General features: G+C 52.4%; 1 protein-coding gene across 5 annotated transcripts in view; it reads right to left on the bottom strand.

Annotated features, from left to right (window-relative positions):
• SAMD4A (sterile alpha motif domain containing 4A) overlaps positions 1–13,862 on the bottom strand; it is a 203,578-nt gene that overhangs the window by 4,947 nt on the left and 184,769 nt on the right. For all 5 annotated transcript variants that reach the window (XR_004320712.1, XM_032482073.1, XM_032482075.1 and 2 more), the window contains 2 exons: positions 12,524–12,650; positions 4,919–5,002 (listed from right to left, as the gene is read on the bottom strand). Coding sequence is in view for 4 of the 5 variants with exons in the window: in XM_032482073.1 (XP_032337964.1) it covers positions 4,919–5,002; positions 12,524–12,650 (211 nt within the window). In the remaining variant the exon portion in view is untranslated. The remainder of the gene's footprint in view (positions 1–4,918; positions 5,003–12,523; positions 12,651–13,862) is intronic.

Below are 13,862 nucleotides of genomic sequence, written 5' to 3'. Positions count from 1 at the left end.
TGGGGGAACGGAGGAGTGGCAGGAGATGCGGCTGAGAACCAGTTAGGTTTGCAATAGACATGCAGGTGGTCCTGTCCAGCTCATGTCCCTTTCTTTGGAAGCATCTCCGTCTCCCGCCCAAGTCCCTGCTGAAAGACCAGCGATGAGGTATTAGTGATTCTGATCCCTGGTCACAGCTGAGCAGACCAGGGGGATGCATCTGACCAAAACTGACCCAGATTCTATGTCTCATGCATCTGATCGTGGGGAGAGACACCACAGTGAGATGTTGGGGGCATCTGCCACTGAAAGAGCCCATGGACATGGGAGAGTGCTGAGGCCACCCAGCATGTGCCATGTCTACATTATGGAGAATCGGCTAAACTGTGCTATGAAGTGGAGGACATGCCTGTCAGAGAGGAGGGGCCAGGAGTGAGGCCAACCACAGAGGGAGCCAATCACTGCCCAACCCCTTTTCACATGGGACTATAGGAGAGTCCCCAGAATCAGACCATAAGGGTTTTGTGTACTATGAACAAGAGCTTAGACATAGGCAACCGGGGAGGGGTAAGTGGTCGAGTAACCAGATTTGGTTTTAGAGTGGTTTCTCTGGCAGGCTGGTGCAGGAGGACAGTTACTGGTCCCTACCATGGTCCATGCTCGAGCTTCTCCCATGAGCAGAGAGAGGACTACCTTGTAGGAGGTAGAAATGACTCTGTTCAGTGAGCACTAGATGAAGGCCAGGATGGGATGCTGGTTGCTTCCCTGGTTTGGCTGATGTCCAGACGTCAGTAGGCGTGTCCTGGTCTAAACTTCTGAGCCACAAATCTGGCTCCTGGATGCATGTCTAGAGGCCGTAGGCAGAGTTTTACAGTGGGGAGCACTGAGTCCACTGCAGAGGTCTCCTTACATCCTCATGGGTGGTGCCAGGCTGGCATCTCACCAGCAGGGACTTGGAGGAGAAATGTTTCTTTAATTCAAACTTTTAATGCAATCATTGGAGGTTCACATGCAGTTGTAAGAAACAGAACTCTGTTTCCAGGTTTGTCCATGTGGTAACATGGCGCCAAACTACAGTATGATATTCCAATCAAGATACTAATGTGACGCAATCTACCCATCTTATTCAGAGTTCACCAGTTACACTCATGTAATGGGTGTGTGTGTGTGTGTGTGTGTGTGTGTGTGTGTGTGTAAAGTTCTATATGATTTTTGGAGAGATTTTAAAGAGGGGAAGCAAATGGCCCCTGAGAGCACCCGTGGTTTCAGACGATCAATGTGAGCGGTCCCCAGATGTGAACTAATCTCCCCTCCCCCGCCTTCTGCACTTGTCAACCTTGGCCCCTGGAGGGATGGCTCTGCAGTGGTTTCTGGTCGTGGGAGAACAGTGAGCGTGGGTTTGTGTGCACACACACGTGTGCCTGGGGTCAGGGCACACTCCTGCTGGGCCTCACTGATCCACTAGTTAATGCTAGCCTTTCACAGTTGTGGAAGTGAGGAGCTGGAAACAAGAGATTCTCAACTAACCCCAAGCTTCATTTCCATGAAATTCTAACCCTACACCTCAACCTCCAAGAGCGACAGTCAGTATTTATCTGCAGGAAAATGACTAGTAGGTTAATTCCAGACTCGCCATTTATAGTTGTACAAATTGTGCTCTGCACAACTCCAGGGGGCACCATTTACATGCAACCGTCATAGGCTTTATCATCATTATGGCAAATTTCAAACAAAGGGCAGAACAGTGTCTTAAAAAAGTGGGGCCTTTTATTTTATTTTTCTTACTTTTTTTAAATAGGGCCTTTTTCTAATTTGCACAAAGTCCCTATATTGGCTGTAAGTGGGGCTTTAGGTCCCAAGAAGAAGTGAGGAGAGAAAGGGAGATGGAATGACAAGGGGGTCAGGTGAGGCACGAACCCCAGAACATCAGCGGGTGGACCGCACATTCCTCGTGATGGTTTTGCTTCACTGTGGGCCCCACTCTGCTGGGAGGGGTCTCGCTTTTGTGGCTGTGGGTATTCTGGCCCATGCCGCCCCTCTGCACGAGGAAGATAATGGCCAGGCCTGGCATCGAGGCTTCCTGAACACCTGGGCCACCAGTCAGGAGCAAGCCCGACAGAGCCAGAGGAACACCTTAAATAGAGACTCACAAACCAAGACGGCAGAGGCAACCCAGCCCCTGGGCATCCTGGTGGGTTCTATCGGAGGGGCTGGGGGAGGGAAAAGAGATGGATAGGGGAGGCCAGAGAAAAGTAGCTTAGACAGACACCAAGAGGGCAGCCGTTACTGGAGGAGGCCGAGAGCAGAGGCGTCAGCACAAAAGGATGGGCCCCAAGTCTCGGGGCCCCAGGGAGCAACCACATTAGAATGGCCGTCCTGGGATGTGGTGTCCCAGGAACTTGGATTCCTCGCCTGACTTTTCTTGAGACACAAGCAGAGGAACCTCTTGTACTGCTCTGCTTTCCTCTCCCTAGTCATTTGTCCCCCTGTAAGATGACTTCATTTACTGGCAGAAATTCTGTCCTCAGAAGGTCATCTTCCCTGGCACCGGGAAAGGGGTCGGCCGGCCGACAGGTGCTGTCACCGCTGGAGGGAGGGCACACCGCCACTGTGCCCAGCCCGGCCACCCTGAAACCTAATTTGCTCAGGGAACTGCTTACCGGGCTTCCCACCAGAGAGGATTACTGAGAAAAAAACATGGCAATAAAAAGGCTTAGGAGATTAGCAAGATGAAAACATTAGCAAAAAACACACCAGTTCACAGAGGTTTTCTGTAAAAATAGAAGAATGGGCTAAAAAGTGAAGTCTTTTCAGTGAAAACCTCCCTTTAATTAAAGGCATTTGGCATTCTTGCTACCAATGACGATAACATTAGTACTTAGTAGATTGATAAGAGCTTCCAACCTGCCAATTGTCTGAGCTTTATCAGGCCCTGGGGGAGAGGCCAGCTCCCTGCTGACTCCTACAGGCAGCACAGGACTGAGCGGAGTCCCCGCCAGCCCCAGCCGGGTGTGTCAGGTGGGAGGGCACTGGGGCCGCCTGCAGTGGGCTGAGCTTGGCCTGCCGACTAGGTCTACAAGCCTTCCCTTTTGGACAAAATTGAGATATAATTCACATCCCACAAATCTCACCCTTTTAAAGTGTACAATTCAGTGGCTTTTAGCATATTCACAGAGCATTCATATGTTTGTGCAACCATCACCACCAGAATATTTTTATCACTCCCCCAAAGAAATCTGGTACCCATTAGCAGTCACCCTCCAATCCCACCTCCCTCCAACCCCTGGCAACCCCTTATCTACTTCCTATCTCTATGGATTTTGTCTGTTCTGGACATTTCACAAAAACGGAATCACGCACTCTGTGGTCCTTTGTGTCTGGCTTCCTTCACCTGACATAACGCTTTCAAGGTTCAGCCATGTTGTAGCACCTGTCAGCACTTCGTTCCTTTTAAAGGCTGAGTGACACGCCACTGTATGGTTCTACTGCATCTTCTTCATCCATATTCATCTGCTGATGGACCTTTGGGTTGTTCCCTATTATCCCTAGGGCTGTCAGCATACTGACCCAACCTCCTTGGTTACCTGGAGAAAAGGAGCTGGTAGCTCCTCCCCCAGAGGTACCAGGAGTGAACCAATGATGCTGGGACGCTTCCAGGATCTGAACTGGATGGTCAAGGGAGAGAGCAGTGTTTGCAAATGGAGTTCCCTGGAACCCTAGACTGGGGGTCCCAGAGGGAGCTGTGCAGCCCACTGTCTCTCTGGTCAGCAGCCCTGGAAGGCCTTCAGCTAGCTCCCTGGTGGTACTGAGCGGGGGCTTCTCCAGGCCTGGAGAACCCCCTGCACCCCCAGGTGAGGTCAGGTGGGTGCCCTGTACTCTGCAAAGCATTTATCTGCCTCATATTTGGTTTTAGGGTAAGATTGTGTTTGTAGAGACTAAACATCCCTGGTCAGGGGAACAAAACTCTCTGGAACAGTGGCTGACAACAGCCTTTCTCCACCCATCCCTGCCAGCTTACACAAATTGTGGCTCTACGTGTGCCCATCTCTGGAGCGGGTGAGTGCATCCAGACCAGAGAGGGCTGTCGGGAAGGGTCACGGGAGGCCTCTCTGCATCTCCATGACTCAGAGCCTCCCCGGAGGCTGGCAGGAAGGGGCGGACATCTCTCTGCTGCCTGCCAAACATCCCCAGGCTGGCAGTGAGTCCCGGCGAGAGAAAGGCACCCGTTTAGTACCAGGAGGGCTCTGAAGGCCTCCCAGGGCTGTTATGACAACACAGGGCTGCGGCCCAAACAGCAGCGGGAGGACCCAGCAGCTCCTGGGAGCCCCTCCGGGGGCCGCAGCCTGGCAACCCCAGCCACACCCACCCAGGCCGTCCTCGTCACACTGTCCCCATCACCTCGGGCTGCGTGGGGCTCCAGGCATCGTGGAAGCCATTTGGAACAGGCAGATGTAAAAACAAGCAAGGATTTTTGTTTCAGAAAGTCTATTTTTAGAGCAAGTTGGGATATGCTTGGACCAGACTCGGGGATCTAGTGCCGAGAAGGAAAGAATCCAGTGCTGTTTGGACGGGGGGATGTTCCCACTAAAAGCCACGTCTTGTGTTCCCGATTCCTCCAGCGCCCACATTTGGCTAGGACAACTGCCGTGGTGGGACTCCAGTGTGGCCTGGTGGGTGGAGCCTCTGGGGCAAGAGGGACAGCCTTGGTCTGCAGGGCCCTGAGTCACCTCTCGAAAAAGGGGGAGGAGCAGGGCGCTGTGGGCTGCTGAGGATGGCGTGGCCTGATGGGGGCCCAGCAGCATCCCCGGCCACTCTCCCTCCCTGTCCCCTGCCTCCCCAGCCTGTGCCCTTCCCACTGTCCCGAGCTGCTGCTGAGTGGACAGCAGATGGCCTGCGGTTCTCCCAGGTGTGCAGGGGCATGCGGGGAGGACACACTCACCTCCCAGGGCGTGCTCGGTCATACTGAGGCACAAGGACTCCAGCCTGTTGTTGATGTCAGGTTCAGTAACAGGCAGCTGGAATTCTGCAGGGGACAAAGGGTTATGTTGGTGACAGGGTCTCTAAGAACAAGGAGAAGGTACGCACGGTGCCACTGACTCCACCTGCCAGGGTCAGGGTCAGGTGGGCCACCCTGGGAGGGCTCGGGGGGATTGTCAGGGCCAGCATGGAGGGTGAGTTACACTCAGGTTCAACCAACCTCTGAGTCCACTGTTAACGTGGGCAGCTGGAAGAAAACTGCTGACTAAAAATAGCTGTCATAGTCACAGGCTGCCAGTCCTCTGCTCAGAACCCCCGAGAAGCTTCCATTGGAGTAAAAGCCAACCCCTTGCCATGGCTTGCAAAGCCCCACAGATCTGACCCTTTGTTACCTCTCTGCCCTCGTACAACAATCCCTTCCTTCACTCTACCCCAGGCCCTTTTCTACCCCAAGACCTTTGCACTGCTGTTCCCTCTGCCCAGAATTCTGGTCCCTGGGCATTTCCATGGCTCACTCTCTGCCTGCTGTCACGTCTCTGGCTCTACTCTCTTCTTGGAAAGGACTTTCTGTTTGTGGTCTTCCCCCCCGCCCCCGCTTAATTTTTCTTCATAACTGTCACTGAAAACTGACATATTATTTATTTGTTGCCTCCTCCCAGCTGAACATTTGCTTCATTGTAGCAGGACTTGGCTCTGCTCTCTGTGCCTAGAACCCAGCCTGGTGCATTTCTGCTTCTTTTTGAGGAGCAGAAAAGGGAAACCACAGCCTGGTGAGTCCAAGGCTGTGCTGGGTGTCCGGTTCTCAAGTGGGGCTCCCAGAGGCTAAGTGACTTAGCAAGGTTAGCCAGCTAACATGGAGCTGGGACAGGAATCACACGGGTCTGGCCCCAGAGCTGGTGCTCTCCTGCACGCTGCATGCCTGCCGGTGCCTGTCAACACGCTCAGCTCCGAGCACTTAGAAGCAAAGGCTGAGACATCTGCTCTGTGGGTTCCTGCTACCCAGGACAGTACTGTGTGCATTCTAACCACAAAGCCCCTTCTACCATCTGGATCCTCCCTATCTCTCCAGGCTCCAGCCCCTCTTCCTCCGAGGGGGAGGCAGCCCTGGGAGCCTCCTTTGTCCTGCCGGGGCCCACTGTCAGCACCTCCCTGGTCCCTCATCCTATGGAGCTCTTGGACATCCTTGACAGTTTGGAAGCACCGTGCAGACAGCGACAATGCTTTCAGATTTCTCTGACTCTCCCATGATACCCAGCCATGGCCTTCTGCACACCTCATACAGGTCTACTGAGTGATGAAAAATATGGAGCAGGAACTAGAAGGAAACTGACAGCTATTGTGAAACCTGGACAGAATTGTGAAATCCTATGGGGGTAGGCGGGAAAAAAACAGCAGTGGGACATGTTCTGAGTGCCTGGGAAGTCTCGTTATTGCCACTGCCTTCCTGTGTGACCCTGGGAAGCTGTTCCCTTCTTGGGGCCTTAGCCTTTCTACCTATAAAGTGGGGAAAGGGTCCTGTGGGCCAAACTGTAGGCCATTTCCTGGCTCCTTCACATCTCCACTAGGGGGCGCTTGGGGGCCAGAGCGGGGGTTGGGCGTGCAGGTGGAGGGTGGAATGAAAAATGAGGTTGGTGGTTTGGTGGGAGAGGAAGTTGAAACCAATGGCTAAACCGAAGTATCTGTTTTCCTCGATGATACATTGAGGTCTTCCCTGCAATCCGTGTTCCCCATGACCAGCTGCGTCAGAGGCAGGTGTCCTTTCCGTTATTTAAAATTCTCAAAGAGAAGGTTGGCAAAATGGATCAGTATGAAGAGCACTGGGGAGCGGGTAGGGTTCTTTCTGACACAGGTTCCAGCAGCGACGGGTTGGAAAGATAATTGTGCCAATTCACGAGCAGACAGAGCACGACGGGCTTCCGGGGAAGAACGGGTCTCCCCCCGCCACCCCCCTGCTGCTCTCGGAGTAGGGTCGGGGCAATTAGACAATCTAGAGGGAAGAGTACTTCACTATTTTCATCCATTCATGTGAAAATCATATGCATGCAAAAATTAGCAGCCTTCAGGGTGTGAAGTCTATAAAATAGAAACACAATTTTATATATAGCCAGTTAGCAAATATAAAAAAAAAAAACCCTCAGCAATTATAGCCATCCATATGCTCATTGTAAAATTTAGTTTACTCTCTAGCACTCCCCTTTAAACAAACACTGTGGAGAGATTTGGATAAATAAAGATGCTCGACATTTGGAGAGAAGTGTTTCAGCTGCAGGATTTCTTGCCAACACGCAGCAAAATGCCATTTTCCAAGCCTGGGGTTGCGTGTTCCAAAAAAAGGGGGCTGAGAAATCCAGAATCTCCAAACCTTAGTGGCTGCTCTTTTAGGTGGAAAGTTGGAGTGCTTGCTTTTTATTCTCCAGCTCTTCCCTCCAGTGCATGGAGGAGTTGTGACCCCCACCAGTCTCAGAGCAGCTCTGAAAATTTCTGAGTCTTCAGAGAAGCCCATATGTTCACACTCCAGAGTTTCCTAATAGTGTGACTTTTTAATTGTGTATTTGATAAAAACAGATCTGTGACATCTTCCCACACACACAGGACAGAGGGAGACCAGCTGGGTGAACAGCTTCCATCTCGGGCTGTAAGCCCTCAGCTAGGGGGCTCGGTGGGCAGAGCTCTCAAAGCCTTGGACGAGCATTCGGGCAGTGCCTGCCCATGTGAACCACAGGCCAACTCTTGTCCTGGCTCCTGCTCACCCTGGGGGCTCAGCGCATTGATCCTGGGCCCCCAGTTGTAGTTTCGAGTCTTCAGCAGGGCAGAAAGGATAGACTCTAAATGAGCCTTCTCTGCTGTGGCCCAAGCAGGCCTGTTTCCTTAGCTCAGATGGCATCTGCCAGTGCTAGGAATTCTTCCCTCCCCATCAGACCATTCCAGTATTTAGAGTGTATTTGAGGATCCCTGGTTCTAGGATCCCCAGTGTCTGGGCTGCCTTGGGACTTTTTGATTGTGCCTTTTTAGAAGTGCCAGGGATGAGAACGGGGAGTACTGTTCAGGCCCAGGGTCTAGAGGATTCTAGAAGGAAGCGGCCCCCCATCCCTAAAGAGGCACTCCTGCAAGGTCCCCCTGGGGGGACAGAAGCCTCCCAGCTGAGTCTCATGTCTGTGGCCCCTGAGGTGCACTTCTGCCGCTCTCTCCAAGTCCCTGAGGCTGAGGTCAAGAGGCCAGTTGCTTTAGGACTTTAGAACAAGAAACAGGTCGGGGCATTCAAGGAAAAACCTTGAGAATCCCACTCTGCCAACAAGAGCTGGGGCCACTCAGCCTTTGAGTCTGGTTCAGTGAGAAGTGCGGTTGCTAGAAGGTGAGAAATCAGGAAAGTCAAGCTGTTGAGGAAAAGATGGAATAGAAGAGCCAGGGCTCTTCTGGACCGTGGTGATGAGGGGAGCAAGGAAGACAGAGGGAAGGGAGCAACCTGGAAGAAAGGCGGAGACTGGTGCCAACAGGAAGTGGGGCCAGTGCGGTAGCGTAGGGCAGGTCATGGTGGGCGGGCGAGTGGCAGAGGAACACGGGTTCCCAGTTGCACCCCTGAGCCTGCTGTGGGGAATACAGCTCTTGTCTGGAGACCTCGATCTTCAATCTGCAAAAGTGAGTGCTGGGGAAATCCTCTGGGACCTACATTTTCACGAAAAATGAGGAAGAGGACATGGTACAAGACAGTGTTGTGCCATTTCGCCCCAAGTTGGTCTCTCTGAATTTGACTCTCAGAGGCAGTGGGGCATGGGCCCAGTTGGGTTCTTGGCTGTGATAGAATCGATTCATTGGCCAACCTCCCTACCTACTATGTGCCAGGTCTAAGCGGGGCTCTTTGCCTTGGCTTACTAGAAGACAGGGAGCAAGTGTTTATTACGTACTTTAAGTGTGTCCCTGTCCTGGTCTCTGCCTCTGCCTGGCTACCCCTATCATTCCCGCAGTGGACCCATTGCCCTGACTGTCCTCTCCCTCTCCCCACTCTTTCTAAGGGCAGTTCTCTGGAAGGAATCTGAAACTCACACTAAGGAGGAAATGCATGATGACAGCTCTGTCCACTCTGCTCCTAGCTATTCTAATGGTGGGAGGATTTCAGCCATGAGCTGCTGCACAGGGAGGTCTGCTATGGAGAAAAGATACATCACATCATGAAATGATGCCATATAAGGTACTGCCTCAACCGTCTCACATCTAGGCAGCCCAGTACCAAAGGTAATTTGCACATAGTTTTGTGCAAGGGAAGGATGAGATCCCCTTTGAAGCTGCCCAGCCTACCCTTCCCCGTGCTTTTCCTTGGAAATCAACAGTCCCTCTGCCCTTTCCTGTCAAGCCCATCTTTTCCTCTAGGCGGCGAGGAGCCTCCATGGTCTCCCAGGGTCATGCCAGGGCTGCTCTGAGATCCTCTCTGATCCCAAAGGTGGCTGAGCCCGGGTCAGCAGGAACAGATCTGCTTCCAAGATAAGGTATCATTCTGCAAGCAGTTTTTAAACTAATTTTCCAGTTGGGAAACACTGCCTCTCAGAGGAACATGACCCCTCTTGCCGGGGGCCATACTGGTTTTGAACTCAAGTCACCATCGCCACCCCCAACCCTGCACCCCGGGTGAGTGTGTCAGACCCTATCTCCCTTGCTCTGGGAGGACTAGCTTCATGTTTCCTACTCATCCCAGAGGCCAGCAAGAGGCAACAATCACCGATGGTTCTCTTGGCTTGTCCTGGGAAACATCTCAAATATGTCCATGTGGGCATGAAGTGAAGAACCACCCTGCCACAGCCTCCAAGAGGCCCACGGATTCTGTAGATCCAGGAAAGAAGGAAGCATCCTGTAAATTGGAGCGAGGAGATTGATCAACTGGTACACAACTTGGAGGCTGGTTCTAGACCCCTGTGTTTTCCTTATCCTTTGGAGACATTCCATCATCTTGATGGAGTTATTTTAAGATTACAGAATCAAAACTTCCTTGGGATACATTGTAGTCTTCAAGATTTGCCCAGATAGTTCAAAATGGGTGCCCTGAAGACATCCAATGGCCAGGAGGAAACCACAACGTTGGAATGCACAGTTTTCTGGGAATTTAATTTGGGGTCGGTCAGAAATCTCTATTCCATTTTTGTGCTCACTGTTACTACTGCTTGTGTAAAGATGAAAATCCCCTTCTGCCTTCCTGATACGATACTTATGGTCAAGCCCCAGCCCCTGGCCCCCAGCCCCTGGCCCCCAGCCCCTAGACGCAAAGGCTGAGGAGGAGCGTTCTGTGCCCGTGGAGGGCTTTCTGCAGCCTCCTCTCCCTTCAGCCAGGGATCCTGGCTCATGGCTGTGCCCTGTCTTGTCCTTCATGCCCATGTCCCAGGAGGAGTCACCCCACACGGGCTGAGGGTGCTGAGCAGGACTCAGGAGTGGCTCCTACCAAGCGTTCGCCAGGGTATTTGCAATCGGGAAATAAGGAGCAGCCCTGTCCCTGTGCCGTGGTTACTAGAAATGCTGTGGTTCATCAGAGCCTTGCTGGAAGTGGGGCTGCCATGCTTGGGTGAGAGGCTAATTAAAACCAAACCAAACCAAACCAAACCCAAGAGTTCCAGAGTTCTAAGTCCTGTATGCAAAGAACATTATTAAGAGACTTGCAGGTAACTACCAGGAAAACTGAAAATGGTTGTACGTTGCTGCCTCTGGGAGAAGGGACTGCGGGCCAGGAGGGGAGGGGGACAGTCACTTTCCTCTACAAGCCCTTTGGTATTATTTGATTCTTTAACAATGGGAGCAAGAGGCTTCACAGGAAGAGGGTGGAAACGATCTCAGGGTCATAACTGCCCTGACCATAAGCCGACCGTTCAGCACTGCTGTAGAACAGCGGAGGGGAAACCAAGTGCAGATGGAGGATCCGTATCAACAGATCCAAATGGTTCTTCTCCCAGGGTGCAGCTCTTCCCGGTGGGCCGGGTTTCCCCAAGTAAGAAGAGGGGTAAAGAGGAGGACTGAGGACTCGGAAGAGGGCCACAGGGAGGGAAAAAGAGGTAGGACAGAATGGAGAACACAAGCATGTTAGGATTGGAGGAGAGCAGTCAGCTGTGCTAGGGCTCCCGGGGGCAACACGTGGCTGGGCTGCAGGCCTGGGGCTGAGGTCCGGGTGAACTAAACGCTGAAGGTGAATGCGCCCAGGATGTCTTCAACTCTTGTCCAGATTCTCTTTCACTGGGAATGGATTACACGCAGTTCTGCATGAAGCAGAGGTTGGGACAAAATGACCCAGGGAGAAGGCCTTCACAAATCCCCAATTTTATCAGGTATTTCTTCCCAGGAAGAAAATAGCAAGTATCAAAATGAAGAAAAGGAGCGTTAGAACAAAAGTGCACAAGTAGGAAGAGTTCTGTCAGTCAGGAAGTAACTTTAAACCAGCAGTGTGGACCAGTGCATGTCCTTCCCTTTCCGGACACACCTTACCCCAGGGGGCTCTCCCCACCCCCACCTTTGGTGGCCTCCCTCCTCCAGCCTGCCTGCCCTTCCCTCCTCCATGCTCACTCCTGCCTGATCCCCTGCTCAAAATTCAGGGTTCCCATCATCAGCTGCAATCTTTCCAGCTCCCTTGGTCTCCTCGCTGCTACTTCAGGCTGACCCCTCCGCCCAGCCACCGTGGGACTCGCTGTGGCACTCAATACCCTGGCAGTCTTGGCTTCTATGGCTCCTTCTGCCTGTAACTCCACCCTCTTCTTTCCATCTCTTCACCTTCTGCTCCCTCAAGATCAGCTCCCATTCCAGGAAGCTTCCTTGCCCACCCAGGCTACAGTGATACTTCCCCTTAAGCTTCTGAAAGACATTGTACAGCAGAGCGTGTCAACTGCCTAGCATCTCCCTCCAGGTGCAGCCCATGTCCAGTTCACCCGCCTAGAGGGTCGTCTAAGTAGGTGTAGCAATTGCTTGAGGGCCTTTGTACTACTCGTGGAGGCTAAGAGGCCAATTGCTTGTCTAGGGAAAGGTACAGGCATCTTTGGCTGTACATAATTCCAGCTACTCTGAGGAGGCGTGGTCAAAGGAGAAATTGACTCCAGGTGCACCAAACTGCTCCTTAACCAAGTAAAGGGAAGATGGCTGGTCCACACTGCAAGGCACTCCCAAACCGGGGGCAGGTCTCAGCCTCAGCACTGTCAAGTTTTCTCTTTCTCTGTCTCACCATCTACACGTCCCTCCACGTACACACCAGTCACACACATGCTGCACCTGGAACCCCTCCCAACTGCCCCCTGCCCCCTGAAAGCCCTCCGGTGATATCTCTGGGTGAGTCAATCCAGAAATATGACTAGGATCAAAAATATTCCTGTCAGATCACAACCAACTCTGGGGCTCCGCGTGCTGGCTCCCAGCCAACCAGCCGCTATTCATGCTGGCAAGGCATGGTTTAAAAAAGGAAAGGCTTCTATAAGCTCAAAAGAATGCATGGTGACAGTCTGAGGCTAAGCACTTTCCGCCTGGGTTCTCGGGGCATCTATTTTGGTGATCTGGCCTCCCCTCTGCAAGAAGGGGAGAGGAGAGTGAGGGATGGAGCGCCCAGCCCTACCTGGCTGCTGGAACATCAGCATATTCTGTGGCGAAGTATGCACAGGCAGTGAGCGGGTCCTTTGGACTGAGCTGTGGGTGCGGCTTGGCATGCTATTGCTGCCCCCGGGGTTGGCGAACCAGAGGTTCTAGGGAGAAACACAAAAGGGAAGCCTGTTAGTCCAGACATCTTAGGGTGGGGGTGGGACTGAGGCCAACAGCCAGAATCCTGGAGGCAAATACCCCGGGAGAACTCTCTGCTAACTCCTGGAAAGGGGCTTATAGGCCAGCGCAATCCATGTGCTTATTTAGAGAGCGGGTTTCTAGATTCCATTCATTTTATTCAACACCCTCCTCCCCTCCCCACCTCCTCAGCGGCAGACCCCTCTCTAAGCCTCAGCTTAATCTGGACACCAATCTCCCTCACTGTCTCCAAAATTCTTTTTGTCCCTTCTGTTGCCTTTGCTTTTCCTATCACTTTTCTAGGAAATGGGAGGAGTTCTATAAATGTCTGCAATGAAGAGCACAAACTATTTCAGGGCTCTCATTTGATTTTCTTTTTGAGATTCTTACAATTTACTACAAAGCAAGGAGGAGAAAAAAGAACCTCTCAGCTGGCAATGAGCTGGCCCAACTCAGCTTGTGTGTTTATTATTACGTGGGTGTCCCAGCAGTGATTTCCTCTTGGACCGATCTGGGGGCTTCCCACAATGGTCAGAGTGGGGCTTTCTCCCATCCTGTGCTGCTTCCCCTGGGGAGTGAATCCTGCCTGTCTAACCAGGAGCTGTTTCCTGTTTTTAAACCAAGTTGTCATCTCTTAGTTTCTCATGACAGCCCAGAATCTCAGACCCCCTTGTGTCCCTCTGATCCCAGCCCCAACCTGCAGAGCCCCACAAAGCAGGTGGAAGACATTGAGTGGGGGTGGGAGAAGGGAGGCCATGGGAGAGAGGGTCTAAATCACACAGCAAGAACCTCCAGGCAGCCTGGCCTTGACCAACAGAGAGTGTTTCGGCTCTCCCTCTGACAGCCTCTCCCAGGCTCCTTCCTGTGGGTTCTCCACTACAGCTGAGAAACCATGATAAAGCAGCTATTTGCCTCAGATAAACAGGCTAAGAAAGCACCTCAGATGCTCAGGCTTTTCTGGAAGCCAGGTCTGGGATCTGTGTGGGCAGGTAAAGGATCAAGGCAAAGAAGAAACATGTCTTGCATTTCTTCCTAAAGGCCCCCTTGTGCAGGGCACCCAAGGTTAAAGTGGCCATGGGGCATCCTAAGCAAATCCCCATGAAGCCAGGTGTCGCCACGGCCTTGCTTGGTCTCCCGAGAAACAGTGCAAACAACCTCTGAGGCAGAGGAACAACTGT

This window comes from Camelus ferus, chromosome 6 (genome assembly GCF_009834535.1).
Source record: "Camelus ferus isolate YT-003-E chromosome 6, BCGSAC_Cfer_1.0, whole genome shotgun sequence".
In the NCBI taxonomy this organism is placed as follows: domain Eukaryota; kingdom Metazoa; phylum Chordata; class Mammalia; order Artiodactyla; family Camelidae; genus Camelus; species Camelus ferus.
This window is presented reverse-complemented; position numbering and strand designations above follow the sequence as displayed.